At 34.1% G+C, this 17271-nt stretch overlaps 1 protein-coding gene across 2 annotated transcripts in view; it reads right to left on the bottom strand.

Annotated features, from left to right (window-relative positions):
• Positions 1–15802: 15802 nt before the first annotated feature.
• The window catches only part of CRISPLD1 (cysteine rich secretory protein LCCL domain containing 1), a 52806-nt gene continuing 51337 nt past the window's right edge, over positions 15803–17271 (bottom strand). For both annotated transcript variants that reach the window (XM_001367488.4, XM_056824118.1), the window contains one exon: positions 15803–17024. In XM_001367488.4, the coding sequence (XP_001367525.2) occupies positions 16973–17024 (52 nt within the window). In that variant the 3' untranslated portion in view covers positions 15803–16972. The remainder of the gene's footprint in view (positions 17025–17271) is intronic.

Here is a 17271-nt window from a genome sequence, read left to right as displayed (position 1 = left end):
ACCCTAAATCCTAATCCCAGTGCCTCCAGAACCTAGAGTGTGAATCCAAAAGTGAATCTCACCAGAATCCAAGCACCTAATCAGAAAGCCAAAATCCAAAGAGTCAGGGGTCACTAAAAAAATGTGGAGTACATCGAGAGAGAGAGAGAGAGAGAGAGAGAGAGAGAGAGAGAGAGAGAGAGAGAGAGAGAGAGTCCTCACCTCTCCTTGGTCTCACCTTTTATAGCCCTTTTTCTATGTCACTTCTTGTCTCTCTCCCACTTCACAGGAACCAATCACAGACTCCCAATTTGCCCAGCACTGCCCAAAGGGCAGTGACCTTTGGGGGTGTGAACTTTTTTTTTCCTAGTAAGTGACTTGCGAGCTCTCTTACTTAGTTCTTACTTAGTGACTTACTAAGTGTTAAGTAGGGGTACTTTTAGTTCTTGATTGCTTAACTCAAAATAAAAGGAATAAAAAATTCTTTCACCAGGGTCTAAAGAGCTTAAACCAGTGGTTCTCAACCTTTCTAATGCCCTGACCCTGCCATACAGTTCCTCATGTTGCAGTGACCCCAAACCAAAAAATTATTTTGGTGGCTACTTCAAAACTATAATTTTGCTACAGTTATGATTAGGAATGTAAATGCCTGATATGCATTATGTATTCTCATTGCTACAAATGAGAGGTTGAGAACTGCTGGCTTAAACCAATTTTGGTAAATACAACAGATTACAGATGTAGATGATTATAGATATAGTCTAATACAAGCTAATGATGCTTGACAGTGCCCAGACACCAGGAATTAACAACATTGTTCTGGAAGATGCATGTCCTGAACACTGGCAATGGATAACATTGCAAACAGCATTCATGTTCAAATTGTGCTTCTGTTGAAGGCCAAGATCTAATATACTTCCTCTTCTACTCACACAGTAAGCCTCTGCCTATGAGAACCTGGGTCATAAGGCTATTTATGAAGCCTTTTGCACCAGTGGCATCACATACTGAAAAAAGCAGTGGATGTATCTTCTTGGCATCTTTCTTCCTTTTACTTTGTTATTTAATTAACTTTAATTCTTAAGTCTCTAGAAACAGGATATTTTGGAGGGGAGGCACAACATTTTCAGAGGAAATGAAAATATGCACCAAATCCCTAAAATTCAGATACTTTTTAAGGCTATCTTCTTCCATTATAGAATACCTACCATTTTAGAGTTCTTTGGGAAGAGGGAGATCTTTCCCTCCTTGAATTGTATCTCGCTCTTTGTTTTCTGATTTTTATCCCTTCCTTTTCCATTTCTTCTATTCTCCTTTAATGTTGCTTTGTTAAAAGACAGCAAAAGTTGTCTTCCTTTGATCATTTAACCATGGATTTGTGTTATGTTATGTCATGTTATATTATATTACTTTATATTGTGTTATGTTGTGCTGTGTTGTGTTTTGTTGTGTTGTATTGTGTTACATTGTTATGATGTGTTATATTGTTATATTTCTTATATTCCCCTCTGTCTCCCAGATAACATCTCCCCTTTTATGCACCCCAAAGTCCAAGAGATTTCAGGTCTCATCCACTCCTATCACTCCTCTTATTTCTTTCATTTCTTCCATTTTTTTATTGCTGTTGCTCCGGTGACTGCTACTATTGTTAATGTAATAGATGTTATTCCCTATTCAGTTGATCAGCCCAACATTCATGTTCTTAATCCTCTTCTTTTGGTTAACTCACCTCCCACTCCTAAACTGTGACCTTAAAGCTATCTCAACATTCTCTTGTATTTGTGATTTCACTTTTCACCCATTTAAATCCCTGCCCCATAGAGATCATGAGGGGACAGGCTGGATCCCAGCTGGATTCCACTTCCCTTTTATTCTGGCCTAGCGCAGCCAGGTACATTGTTCCCTACCCAAGCCCTCCCAACTTTACTTTTCTGACTGTGCTGAAGCAGCATCTATCACTTCTCATGGGTTATAGAGAGAATGAGGTTGGGGTTCTGGACAGAGTTCCTGCTGCCTTGAAGTCTCCTAAGCTGAAAGTCACCTCAAGAATCAGGAACATATTCCCTCCATCTCAGGAACCCTCCCAGAGTTGTAATGGAACAATGGGAGAACAGGAGATGTGGGTTATGTGGGCAAGCATTCCAATAGTGGGGAAATCTCTGAGTGGATCCCAAAGCATCTGACCGAAGTTACCCTTCTGAAACCTTTGAGCGACCTCCTCAGCATGGAAGTTGGTGCTAGAATGGAACTGAGTGAGTATCATAAGATTTGAACTTTTCAGCTGTTAATACCAAATGCTATTATGTTCTTTGAGTTTTTATTTTATGTATGAAGCTATAATTGCTTTAACTCTGGTCCATAATTTTTCTTTAGGGTAATTTTTTAAAGTCAGTAATTTCAGAAGAAAATGTCTTTGTTCATTGGGATTGAATCCCTAGAGGAGGAAAATCTCTCCTTTGATTCAGGCTAGCATTTTTAATTTTTTTAAACTCTTAACTTGTCTTAGTATCAATTCTAAGAAAAGAGAAGCAAAGGCTAATTGGGTTTAAGTGACATGCCTTCCAATAGCCAATAGAGTCCAATAGCCACTCTGAAGTCAAATTTAAACCCATGTCCTCCCAATTTCAGGTCTGGCACTCTATTCACTTTGCTACTTAGCTACTTACATGCTGGCACCTCTAACTTTAATCTTTTAGAGAACTGGCTACACATCTGAAAGGTGAAGAGAGTTTCTCAAGATCACATAATCAGAATGTATCAAAGGTAGGAACTGATTACAGATTTTTATAGTTCCTCTCTATTTACAAGCCTGTGATTGCCTCAGACTTATGGGGAGAAAAGTTAATTATTATAATTTAATATATCTAAGATATGAATAGAACTTAGTATTTCAGATTATAAATACCACATGCATTTACCTTAAAAATCAAAGTTTGCATGAGGCCTCAAAAGTAATTTGAAAATGGACTGAGTATGAATGTCATGCATGGAATATTTGAACATTAGATTTTAAAAAATCAATCTAAAAACAAAGCCAAACTAAGTGACATTTTTCATGCAACAGGGTCATAAACACAAGCACTATGTCATTAGAGAATGATCTATGGTCACTCAAGTATGCTGGAACTTTGGTGACCAGATAGCTTAATGTATTTGGCATAGGAGTAGCACTCATAATCTTTGGGTTTCAAAAAACATTGAGCTCAACCACTCCAATTTCTTGGCTGTTCTTATTTTGGTGTGGTCACTCATTTCTAGTGCTTAGTGCCATATTCTGAGTTTTGTCCAATATGAATCACAATGACAGCATAGAAGGAGGAATGATTCTAAGGCAGGGAAGATAGACTGCCAAAATAGCTGTCTATTCCATTAGGAATTTAGTTAGATCATTTGTCCAAAATGGAATAGCTTTACCTTTGGGGATTTCTCTTTTTCACATATTTAGTCCTTTTTTTTTTTTTTAATGAAGACCATTTTGGCCACAGGGCCAATGAGTTGGATAGGATCCCCTGATTTTTCATTCTTCTTCCCTGCCTTTCTCCAAAACTCCTTTTTTTTTTGTTCAATCAGTTTTTGTTTATTTATTTGGTTTTTTTTTTTAGCAACATAATGACAAATCCAAATAGAAGCTCTCTTTTATTTTATAGATAGATAAAAGAAATCTTATATCTTTAGGTTGGAAAGCTTGTATCCTTCTTCCTCTAACAAGTGAGCTTACTCCTGCTAGCCCACAGTATAAGTTTACACATTGAAACTCTATTATGGTTTTGTTGACTAATTAAAACATGGAATAAATGCAATAAATTATAACTTGTAAATGTGGGGTATTTGGGGGAAGACTAGCACCTCGGGTGTGAAGACTTGCTGGGCCCTTTTTAGGGCTGCTCAACCACCTTTGGTGTCTATTTGTCACCCAACTCTCATTTATGGTTCCAAGAAGTTGTAGTATGCTTAGTGGCCACACCCTAAAAAAACCATCAGCAGAAGGGCTAAATCAGGTTGAGGGTAACCAATAGGCCTCAGACCGAATGGTGAATGAGTAGGATGTCTATCCCAACCAAATGAAGACTTCCTTTGGCAGAATGGGAAGGTGAGAATAACATTTCAAAGACCTTGAAAGTGGCTAAAGCAGGCACTATGGAGCATTTAGAGCTTAGTCAGGCATTAAAGATGCCAAGGCCATCCATTGAATCCTGGACCATCACCAGGCATCTTGACTTTAGTCTTTCCACTAGATTTCAATGATTCTGAAAGAGAATGAGGCTGATGATTTTCTGTAACACTACTACACTGAAATCCAATTTATATACAAGTCAAGACATCACCCTGTGGTGTCATTGATCCTTTTCAAAATGAAGGACAAACAACAAATGCTTAACAAATACTAAACTTAAATTGAAGAAATTTTTTACAAAATAGCCCTATTATTGTTATTCTTTTGTTTTAGTTGTATCTGACTCTTCCTGAACCCTTTGGGAATTTTTTTGGCAAAGATATTGAACTAGTTGACATTTCTTTCCCCAGTCCATTTTTCAGATGAGAAAATTGAGGTAAAAACAAATAAGTGACTTGCCCAGGGTCACACAGCTAGTGTCTGTGAGGTTGGATTTGAACTTAGATCTTTCCTGCCTTCAAGCCTCTTTCTACTGAAGCATCTAGCTGCTTCAATGACTTAAACGAAATTATTTCATAGTAATAATACATTTGTATGCTGATTTAAACTTTGCAAAGTATTTTATTTACATTTGTGTTGTAGGTAATATAAGGGTTATTTTCCCCATTTCCCAGATGAGATAACAGGATCTGAGACAGGTGAATTGTCTACAATCACACTACTAGAAGATTGAATTCATACTTAGGTTTTCTGGCTACAAGTTCCATAAAATCTTCATTTTAAATTCATCCTTGTTTTAATATGTGTTCAATTGTATTTAAATATGTATACTTTTAGACTTATAGAGATAGAACATTACAATTATAGAGAAAACACTCAGCTGAGCTCTATCAACATCCTTCCCCCTACTTTAAAATAATGCCTCAAATTTAAATCTGAAGGGGCAAAGCCAAAAAAAAAGTCTCTGAGACATTTTTCTATGTCAGGACAATTTAGGAGGTCAGAAAGAGCAATCAGTGATGGAGAGGAAACTGATCTGAAGCTCCCATGAATGAAATACTAATGATGGAATTAGATGGGGTAAACAGAAGCAAAAGAAACTTCAGGAGTTCTCAAGCCAGTGATGGTAAAGCAACAGATTAGAAAGAGATTATAGAGGATCTCTGTGCTAGCACTGGATTTAGAACAAGATGCTATTTGGCACCTCCTATACTCACTTATGGGTCAAAATTCAAGGATGAGGAGGAGTATCTTTGGTCAAGAGGGAGTGGGAGCCCTGGAGGGGGTGCAATTGTTAGGTAGCTTCATTGCCTTTTAATCATTATATCAAGAAGGGAAAGGAGCATTTTCATTCAAAGACACTGAGAGGCAGTATTACTTTTGGTCCCAAGTAATCAAGACTTGTGGAAGAGTATCGTTTCAAGTGCCAAGGAATCAGGGGTCCTGAAAAAAGTATTGATTACAGTTCTAAGGGAGTACAGGACCTTTCTTGATAAGGATCAGAGTGCGATCTAAGAGAGAAGTCAACACACATCTTCCCAGATCACATTACTCTGAAAGAAGCAAAAACTTTGGATTTCCATCACTCATTCTGAAAATAGATGTGTGAAAGATCCCAAAGCTTGAGAAAATGTCCCACCCCAACTCTGAGGTGAGAATTGAGTTCAACTTTGACACAAAGTTGAAATAAAAAGGCTAGAAGAAGGAATAAACATCAAAAAAGAAACCTAGCCATAAAAGCTTCTATGACAACAAGGAAAATCAAGACACAAACCCAGAAGAAGACAATGCAGTCAGAACCGCTGCAGGCAAAACCTAAAAGAAAAATCTGAATTGGACACAAGCCCAACAAAAGGTCTTGGAAGAACTAAAAATATTTTTAAAATTCAAATAAGAATGTAGTAGAAAAATTAGGGAAATAAATGAGAGTGATATAAGAAATTATGAAAAGGCAATTAACAGCTTTAAAATACTGAAAAAAAATAGCAATTTAAAAATTGAGTAGGACAAATGTCAAAAAAAGGCATAAAAAGTCATAGCAGATTTGGCCATATGGAAAAAGAGGTACAAAAATTCACTAAAAATAATTTCTTAAAAAATTGGATTGGGCAAATGGAAGCTAATGACTCCATGGGGCATGAGAAAACATTGAGAAAACACAGTCAAAAGAATGAAAAAAAAAGACGTGAAGTTTCTTATTAGAAATGTTTTATTGAAAAAACAATGACCAGGAAAATAGATTTGAGGAGTTTGACTACACGAAAGCCATGATCAGAGAAAGAGCCAAGATGACATATTTTAAGAAGTTATCAAGAATGTATTCCCTAATATCCTAGGACTAGAAGTGAAGTTAGAAATTGAAAAAACCCACTGATCACTATCTGTAAGATTTCCCACAATGAAAACTCTCTGGAATATTATAGCTAAATTCCAGAGTGACCAGATCTAAAAGAAATACTTCAAACAGCTAGAAGGAAACAATTCATATTTTGTGGAGACACAGTTAGGATTATGCAAGATTTTGTAGCTATCATATTCAAGGAGAAAGAGACTTGTAATATGATATAGCAGAAGGCAAAAGAGCTTGGGGTTCCAACAGGATATTATCTACCCAGTAAAACTGAGTATAATCTTTCAAGGCAAAAGACAGATTTTTAATGAAATAGAGAACTTTCAAGAGACCAAAACTGAATAAAAAAATTTTCAGATTCAAGGCCCAAAAGAAGGACAGAAAGGCAAACATGAAAAAGAATTCATGAGACTCAATAATGTTAAAATCTTTACCTTTCAATATGGAAAAATGATACATGTAACTTCTATGAACATTTTCATTATTAGGGCAGTTAAAAGAATTTACATAGAAAGAGGATGTGGAGAGAAGTTAGGTAATTCAGTGAATTGAGAGTCAAGCCTAGAAATAGGAAGTCCTGGGTTCAAATCTAGCCCCAGACACTTCCTAGGTATGTGACTCTGGGCAAGTCATTTAACCCCCATTGCCTAGCCCTTACCACACTTCTGCCTAGGAACCAACACATAGTATTGATTCTAGGGTGGAAAGTAACAGTTAAAAAACAAAAAAGAAAGAGGATGTGGAAGTGAGTTGAATATGCTGGGATGGTAAAAAAAAATGGATATAGGAGAAAGAGGAATGACATGTGAATCAAACTGTAGATTATGTGAAGCTGAAGATAAAAACAAAGTTGTAGAATTTAAGATAAATCCTTACAAGTCATAAGCATTTCTTTATAAAACTAACAAAGTCCAGTAGAAAGTATTAGAAAGAGAAATGTAATCTAAAACAACTACAGAAGGTATAAAATGTTTGGCAGTAAGACTTCTAAGAATAATCAAGGCAGTATATGAATCTAACTATAAAACATTTTTGCAGAAATACAAACCTAAATATTTAGAGAAAAATTAATTTTCAATAGTAGATTGAGCCAATACAATAAAAATGACAATAATACCTAAAATAATTTACTTAATCAGTATTATGCAAAGCAAACTCTCTAAAGAATATTTCATAGAGCTAAGAAAAACAAATAAATTCATATGAAGGAATAAATGATCAAGAATCTCAAGAATAATAATGAAAAATTAAAAGTACCAGATTTAAAACTGTATTGAAGAGTAATCACTTAAAATATTTGCTACTTGTCTGAAAAGATAAAGAAGTCACATATAGAAAAAAAAACACAATAGTACAATGTCCAATAAACCCAAAATAAGGGGAAGATTCACTATTAAAAAAAATAATTGCTAAGAAATATGAATGGTCTGGTAGAAATTAAGTCCAGACCAGTACTTCATACCATAACCAGTAGGGTCAGACTTAAGTAAAAATGGGACCATTAACCTGAACATAAGGATTCCTAGAAATATATTAATTATATATATATATATATATATGCTATAGGAAGATATTGCATATATTTGAATGTATTTATTCTCATATATATCTATTAAACTGAATAGGCCCAAGCATTATCCCATTTTGAATGCATCTAATTATATTATTTTCTCCATATTTTCAAAAAAAAGTTGCATACATGACTGCTGCAATATTTGACAAATTAAAAATTCTTTGTTTCCTTTTTATATGTTCTATAAAACTTATAATATTTGCCTCTCTTTTCTTACACTTGAGTAAGATATCAAAAATGTTTATTTAATCTTATCTATACACTTTAAAAAAATCAATGTAACAATATATTGATGTGAATTTTTCAAAATACTTTGTGCCTCAAGACATAAATTAATTTAAAGCATTTCGATGCTCTTCCTGCTACTTCACACTTGGATCATCTTTTCTTTATGATGTTGGTCATCACCCATTTTTATCTGAAGTAGATAGATAAAAGCCAAACAAGTCTAATAATTTTGCTTTCTCATAGTAACAACATTAAATAATTCTATCTCATCTCTTCCCAGAAAATAGCTAAAAACAAAACAAAAATCCTTTTCTTGTATACTAATATTTTTGTCTGTTATACTCATTCCCTGATTCTGCCTTCCCTATGCCTTTAATATGTTTTGTATTATTGATTTATAAATGTCCTTAGTTTTATGTTCTTTTCCAATTTTTTATGTATTCTACGTAAATATGAACTCATTACAGTGGTGTGTTAGTTTCATTAGTTCATTCAGATGCCTTCCAATTTTCTATCACAACAGATAATTCTATTGTGTTTATTAATTTAGTCTATAATATATAACTACCAGATAGTCTCTGAAAGACTGTTAGCTAAGGTGGATACTAGAAAAGTGTTAGACCAAATGGTGATCAAGAAAAAAAAGAGACACTGTAGTGACTTTTTCTAAATCAGAATTTGACAAACACATCAGTCAGAAGTCTATGAGCAACAGAATGGTGTCACTAACAAAATTACTACTTTTTTTAAAGCAAATTATCTTATTGTTTCCCATCTTCCATGAGACAACTAAATATCTAGATAACAAGGTTATTTATGTTGAGAGAGAAAAATTGGAGGGTACTCCAGGAAATCCTGAGAGAAGGATCATTGGAAACCAACTGGTTAGACAATGGAAAGATAAGAAAATAGTAATGACCAGTATGGACAGGCCTTTATCCAAACTCGGACACTTCCAGACACCAAGATCCATTGCACTCTGCCCTGAGATGACATAGATGAACATCCAATTTGGAACTGCAAAATTTCAAGGAATCTAAACTTAGTTGGTGTGGGTCATTGCAGACACACTCTGAGAGCAGGTAAAAGTACAAGAACAAGATAAAGCAGGGTTGGCCATCTCATCTAAAAATATACCAAAGGATTAGACCTCAGTATGGTCACAAATCTATAATTCTGGAATTAAAAGCAGAGATACACAAAAATAAGAAAAAGACTATTATAAAGAATATCTCTAAATAACCCCAAATCCAAAGTACAAGCTAATAAAGCCATAAAAATTTCATGTAGCAAAATAGAAGGGAAAAATATATTTCCAATATTGTCTACATTAATATCCTTAAGAAGTGATGCAAGAAATTAAAAAAAAGAAAAATATATGAAAGAATTGGCAAATATTTCATTTTTAACTTAAACTAGTAAACCTTACCCAAGTAATGGAATCTCTGAAAATCAAACTATATCAAACAGAAATAAATAACTCCATAAGACAACAAGAAATATTAGAACAAAATGAAATGAATAAAAAAGTAAGATATCTGCTATCAAAAAACCACCATTCTAGAAAACAAATTAAAGAAAAAGATCATTTAAGAATCAGAATATTTGACATCAATAGACTATGAGTTTTTTAAAAAGTCTTTGACAATATATTCCAAGAAATTATAAAGGAAAATTTCCCAGATCTATTAAAATAAGTGAAAATAGAATCTAGTGATTGTTTCAAGAAAGAAATCCCCAAAAGAAGTCTTGTTAATGGCATGTAAAAAAAATCAAGTTTCTATGTTTAAAAAAAGAAGTTCAAATAGTAATGAAAAACAGCCAGGTACACATAAAACCTAGCAATATTAATTCTAAATGAGAACTCTGTCAATATCACATTCCTATATGGCAATATAAGAATAATTAACCTTGAAAAGCTGAGTTAATATTTTGTAGTGCAATAAGAGACTTTAAAAGAATCAAGGATTCTCAAATATCCCTTATAAAAATTGGAGGGTACTCCAGGAAATCCTGAGGGAAGGATCATTGGAAACCAACTGGTTAGACAATGGAAAGATAAGAAAATGTAATGACCAGTATGGACAGGCCTTTATCCAAACTTGGACACTTCCAGACACCAAGATCCATTGCACTCTGCCCTGAGATGACATAGATGAACATCCAATTTGGAACTGCAAAATTTCAAGGAATCTAAACTTAGTTGGTGTGGGTCATTGCAGACACACTCTGAAAGCAGGTAAAAGTACAAGAACAAGATAAAGCAGGGTTGGCCACCTCATCTAAAAATATACCAAAGGATTAGACCTCAGTATGGTCACAAATCTATAATTCTGGAATTAAAAGCAGAGATACACAAAAATAAGAAAAAGACTATTATAAAGAATATCTCTAAATAACCCCAAATCCAAAGTACAAGCTAATAAAGCCATAAAAATTTCATGTAGCAAAATAGGAGGGAAAATATATTTCCAATATTGTCTACATTAATATCCTTAAGAAGTGATGCAAGAAATTAAAAAAAAGAAAAAATATATGAAAGAATTGGCAAATATTTCATTGTTTAGATTTAGATTCTTAGATTCTAGATCTAAGAAACTACTTTGAAATGTACAAACAGGAACCAAGTCATAGAAAGATACATTCAACTGAGCAATTGGAAGTTGTTTGAAAATGAAGGGTTATCATTCTAATATTGTTTTGCTATTTAGTTGTTTTCAATCATGTCTGATTCTTCTTCTCGACTCCATTTTGGGCTTTCTTGCCAAAGAAAATGGAGCGGCATGCCATTTCCTCCTCCAATTCATTTTCCAGATGAGGATAAACAAATGACTTGCCCAGGATCACACAATTATTAAGTGTTTGAGGCCAGATTTGAACTCAGTTTTTCCTGAGTACAGGCCTGGAACCCTAGCTACTATAACACATATCATTCTAATTAGGGAAGAAGAAACAAGTGTCTTTAGAATTTTAATGTCTTCAAGGGATAATAAAACAATTAGTTGGCCAGTTTGGGCCCTGGAAGTGACTTAGTTCTATTATTAGGATTTTAATGGGGCAAATAAAGAAAGGGTAGGAGAAATACATTAGTATAGAAATAAGGAAACAGAGAAGAGCATATTATTTTTCCCAGCTGGCATATGTGAGAAGTATATACAAAAATGGAGGAATGTGAATACATCCAAGATTGAGAGCACAAATATAATGAAGGAACTAGCCAATAAAATACATCCTTCTAATACAATCCACTTAAGAACTTCAGAGCATGTGTAGTTATTGCTTGCAATGTGCTGACTACATGAAGGGGAACCTTTTAATTAATCCCTGAGACAGAATTGAGAATTCATTCAAAAGGAATTAACAAATCAAGAAGTTTTCTCTTTCCTGCCTGACTGCCTTTGGGTAAGTAGTCAAGGATGGCTGTAAGACTCTAGGAGGGGAGAGAGGCATGAGGCATTTTAAGTCCCCATTGGTATGTGGTCCATAAGTGTGTGGTTCTACTGTTGCTTCTCTCTGTTGTCTATTCTTTTCCCACTTTAAGTAATCTGGAAGTCACTGGTTTGTGTCCTTGTGAGCTCTGAAAGATTGAGAGTCAGCTTCTAGAGGTCCAGAAGCCAGGGTTCAAACTAGCTTGCTGCCCACCAACTGCCCTAAGGAGAAATTAGAACAACCCATTCTGGCAGCAGGTTGATTCTGCATCCAAGAAGCAATACCAGGGCTGGTAGTCCAAAGGGGAAAATAAAGACCCAAGGTCTCTGTGCCACCTAGAGGCTTGCAGTTGTCCTAGCCTCCATATTTGAATAAAGTCTGGGAGGAAAGAGAGGGTATCTTAGTTTGTTTGCCTTTGAATGCACTTTTAGTTTTTAATTGAAATTCTGCTTATAATAATAAGGACTGGATTTATTGGTAATACTGCCTTTTGCACCAACAGAGTTTTGTTTGAAATACATCAGACTCATCAGGGAAACAGGAAGGAATAGGGAGATGAGATTTAAGAGAATCTAATACTGAGAAAGAAAATCATAAGAAAAAAAAAAAACCTTCTCTATCCCAAAAGGAAGCATTTAAAGGTAAAAAGAAAAAAAAAATTAGGAAAGACAGCCTATCAATTGAGAAATGGCTGGAGAAAGTATGGAATACTGATGTAATTTAATATCATTGTTCCATAAAGAATGAAAGAAATTATTTTGGAAAATCTTGGAAAAAAGAATCTGACGCAAAGTGAAGTAAGTAGAACTAGGAAACCAAATTCTATAATGAGAGCAATATTACATATAAGCATATAAAAATTACACACACATATATAAATGTTATATAACATATATATGTACACATTTTTGGTTGTTGAATTGTTTGTCTTGTTCAACTCTTGGTAATCCTTTTCAGTTTTTTGGACAATGATACTAGAATAGTTTGCCATTTCTTTTTACCAGCTTCTTTCATAGATGAAGAATCTGAGGCAAACAAGATTAAGTGACTTGCCCAGAATCACACAGCTAGTAGGTTTCTAAGGCTAAATTTGAATTTGGCTCTTCCTGACCCTAAGTCTGACATTCTATCTACTGTGTCACCCAGCTGCCCCTTCCTTTGAAAGAATTAAGTCCAGAATAAAGAACTTCAGTGAAAGCAAAGACACACATTTTATAAAAAGGCAAGTAGTATGGAATAGACATTCATGGCTTCACATACAATTCTCTCATTTTGTATTATTCTTATAATGTGTATGTGCTCATTTTAGGATGTTTAAATTCAGAATGAGAAAAAAAAGAAAGAAAAACTCTTCTAAGCCATTAAAGATATTTGTTTCTCATAATTGAATGAGTTCAGTAGCATTAAGTTTTCCTAAAAATATTATTGCTTGATTACCTGTCAAGTATTAACGAATCCATTTAACAAGCAGTGGTGACTGACAATAGCTACATTTCTAAGCCCCCTAATATAACTGAAAGATTACAGGAAAGGAGAGAAAAAAATTACCTAATTTAATACACAATTTGTACTAAATTAATGAAAGAGGATCAGAGAATTTCACTAAGCTATTCTTTTTGACTCTTGGATCAGTCAGCACAGTGCCAGGGTAGGGTTATCTCCTGACATCATTTGTGATTAAGCCAGCTCTGACAGTACTATTCTTTTTGCATTGAGCTGGTCCAAATCTAGAATTGGGGACTTAGCACAGTTTGCTTGCCAGAAAATTTTTCATAACAGAAATTGACTAGACTTTTTTTTAAATAAAAAAAAAAGCAATAGATTTCTTTAATGTATGACAAAATTCAGCAGATCACTTCAGGAGAAAAACTAATGATTTTATTATAATAATCTTTATGTACAAAGTTAATCATGAGGAAGAATTTAACCTTTTTATTTATTTATTCCCATATTTGGAATCTAATGCCACAAACATTTGCAGTGTATCTGCTTCCACCAATCACTTGAACTGTTTTTTTGAAACCTGCTTGTGATCTATTGTCTAAAATTCAAACTGGAAAAATTGATTTGAGCCATTAGACATAATGTTACAAAAGATAAAGAAGCAAGGCATGTTTGATAAACATGCAATCGGGATTAGTGGTGAGTGCTTGAGATAGCTGTGTGCTTTGAAAGTGAGCAAGAGATTTGGTGTTGTAACAGGAAGAAATTGGAGGGTTTTACAGAATCACAGGATCTCAGTCTGACAGCACTTCAAAGATAATCTAGGTTCAAACTATAATTACACAAGAATCCTCCTCTACAACATACCAACAAATCTTTCACCCAGTTTTTGATTGAGAAATCCCAGAGAGCAGGAACCCCGTTACCTCACAAGATAGACCATTCAATTTTGGAGCAATTTTATCTGTCAGAAAATATTTTTTTACATCAGGCTAAAACTTGCTTCTTAGCACCACTGACCCATTTATGGCTCCTTGAGTGGGCCCAAATAGGACTATATTCCCCTCTCACATGATAATTCTTCAAGAATTTTAACAGTTAACATTTTTAAATACCTCTTTTTTATAGGATACATCCTATGTATCTCCAGTGTCTTCTACAGATCTTCTAATGGCATATACTCCTTTTCTCATACTGTTGGCTCTTCTCTAATTTCTGTCCAAATCACCTAGTTTATCTTATCTTCACTAAAATGTTATGTGCAGAATTGAGCAAAATTACTTCATCTGTAGTCTGACCAAGGTAGTGTAGTTAATTGGAATTATCACTTCCTTGTTGTCCTCACTCTGTCTTTCTTCAAGAAGTCAGTCAGCACAATAAGAACAGATTGCTTTTTATGCTCCAAGGATGATATTATGTACCAGAGAGAGGAAGAGGCAAAAATAAAGAAAAATAAACTTTGAAATGCACCTTTCCCCAAGAATCATACATTATAATAGAGCAGGCAATATATAAATAATTAGACCATAAAATAAGACCAGGTAGATGAAAGTAATCTGAGAGGGTATTCTAAAACTGCCTTTCTTTCCTAAGAATGAAAAGAAATTTCGTTATGTGTTTTTGCTGCCTACAGCAAATTAGAAGTAGCAAATCAGCTGGAAAATAGCGATAGTGGACGAGCTAAAGACAGAAAACATTGGGGAGAATAATAGTGGCAAAGTCTGACTACAATGGAAGAAACAGAAAAAAAAACATTAAGAAAAAGATGTGTCTAAAACTGTGCAGATGCCTAGCATCATTTAATGTAGGGAAAAACAGCTCTGAACTACTCAACCTCCCACAGCATCACTGTATTAAAACCAGTGAAATACTTAAAATGATTCTGAGTAATCAAAGAGATGACTGCCTTTTGTTGAGTGTCATCCATTTCTTTTTTGCTTCATGACAGAGAAGCAAATTTACAAAGACACCTATACATATATACACATATGTGCATGTGTGTGTGCACATATATCCACAAATATAGCTTTTCTTCAGAAAAAAATATTGCATCTAAAATATTTTCAGTGAAAAATTTGGAGTAAATATGAGTTAGCTAGAAATTCTTCTTACCAAGGACACTCTATGAAGCATTATCATGCATAATATTCCTCAAATTTGCAAGTAACTCTGTTCTCCAGCAACCATCTCGCCATTCAAATCACTTTGTATTCAGTCAGTCAGTTGGTCAATAAGCATTAATGCATTCCTGAGTATGCAAAGATAGGCAAAGGACAGTCACAGCTCCCATCCAACCTTCTTCCTTTTCCATCTCTGACCATACTTGACCTAAGTTCAACACCTTTTTCCTCTCAATACCACTACCTCTGTCACAATGCCACTAACCTGACGAGCACACATTTGTTCAATTTCTGAAAGTTTTCATGACTAAGACTCTTCTAAACAGTCAACTTTTTTTACAGCCATAAAAAATACAGTCTACTTTTGAGTCTTTCACCTCTCTCCTGGTTCCTTTCCAGTGTGGTTTTTGTTAATATAAAACCAGATGAAAATACCTATGAAGTTGCTATTTGCAAGAACACTTATTCATTTTATTCAAAATCATTGCTAAGCCTAAATAAACTTGCTTAACTATATGAGGTAGTCCACGCAGCAAATAAGGATAGGGAAAAAAAAAGCCCAACTCTGAAACATGAAGAATGTCAATATATTTATGGGAAGAGGAAAATAGTAAATAGTAAATTCACAAGCAGGAAAAAAAAATACCAAAAATAAAGTTTAACAGCTTTTTAGTCTTAAAGCACAATACATTTTTCATAGAAACAAACATAACATTAGCATTATATGTTTTCATATACCATAATATGGTAAAAATTAATGCATGAGGCCATTCACCATAAAGAAAATCAATGGCAATGGTGAAGCAATTATATGAATTCATCTTCCTAAGACATTTTGCCCCTATACATCCTGGCCTGCAGGAGTATTTGCCAGGATATAAAACAAAAAAGGTACAATTTTAATTTCAAGAGTACATGAAATCTTCAGTCTGTTTACTCTTGTTTCTACTATATATGCTATATGACCACTATGCATATGTTTACATCATTACTGCTGTTTTATTCCACCTACCACTAAATACATGGTCCATTTAGGGGCTATGTATTTGATTTGAAAGATTCTGAGGCATCAAATTATCTTTTATCAACTTTTTAGGTAGATTTGGTTTTGAGATTGACAATCTGCTTACAAAAAAAAGGGAAAAAAATCAATATGAAGTGTGAACTCAACTCATGCCTAAACCTAAAAGATGAGAAAAACTGTACAGAAATAAACTTGAAAAACACTGGAGCTTATTCAGGTAAGTAATAGCAGACTTTGGAAAATGGAAATCATGACAGCACAGTTTCTATTCATTTTCAGAGTTGGCTATTTTTAAATGCAATAGGTGATCTCTCTGAGTTCATCCATTTATACTTTTAGATTTATTCTATCAGTGGCATACAAAAAGCACCACATAATAACATTCAGATCAAGGAAAAATAGAACATTTATGACTATGTAATTAACCATAATAGAAATAACTGCTAAGAAAATATAGCAATATTTAACACAGGATCTGTGAAACTGTTTCATATTCAAGATATTTTCCCAATAATATCCCATGCTTTTATTTTACAGAATTTATCCAGATTTACATGTAACTGACACTTTGGGGGGCTGCAAAGAGTTGATGTCTTCTATACAACAGTATTACAGCTTTATACAATTTAGAAATACAGCATAGCATTTTGATTAAACTTTATGATCCCCTTCCAAGTGCTCTTTTTAATATTGTGTATTTCATTTGTCCTATTCAAACAACAGCAAATACTCTGAATGCTTTCCCTCCTGGAGGATTCTGCAAGCTGCAAAAGAATAAAAATGCATGAATTATGAGTGAGTATGAATAAATGTTTATGAGAACAACATCCTCACTTCTAAATTCTCACATAATTTGTTCCTTAGTCAAGTTGGTGAAGCAAAATAGAATTTAATTTTCCATCAGGGAGTGACCAGGGCCTTGAGAAAAACCAAGTTTACCATTTATTTAAACATACACACATACACACTCACACACAATGTTAGTTACACAGCCTATAGTAAAATTAGATA

This window comes from Monodelphis domestica, chromosome 3, assembly GCF_027887165.1.
Source record: "Monodelphis domestica isolate mMonDom1 chromosome 3, mMonDom1.pri, whole genome shotgun sequence".
Classification (NCBI taxonomy): domain Eukaryota; kingdom Metazoa; phylum Chordata; class Mammalia; order Didelphimorphia; family Didelphidae; genus Monodelphis; species Monodelphis domestica.
Note: the sequence above shows the minus strand (reverse complement) of the source record. Positions and strands in the feature narration are given on the sequence as shown.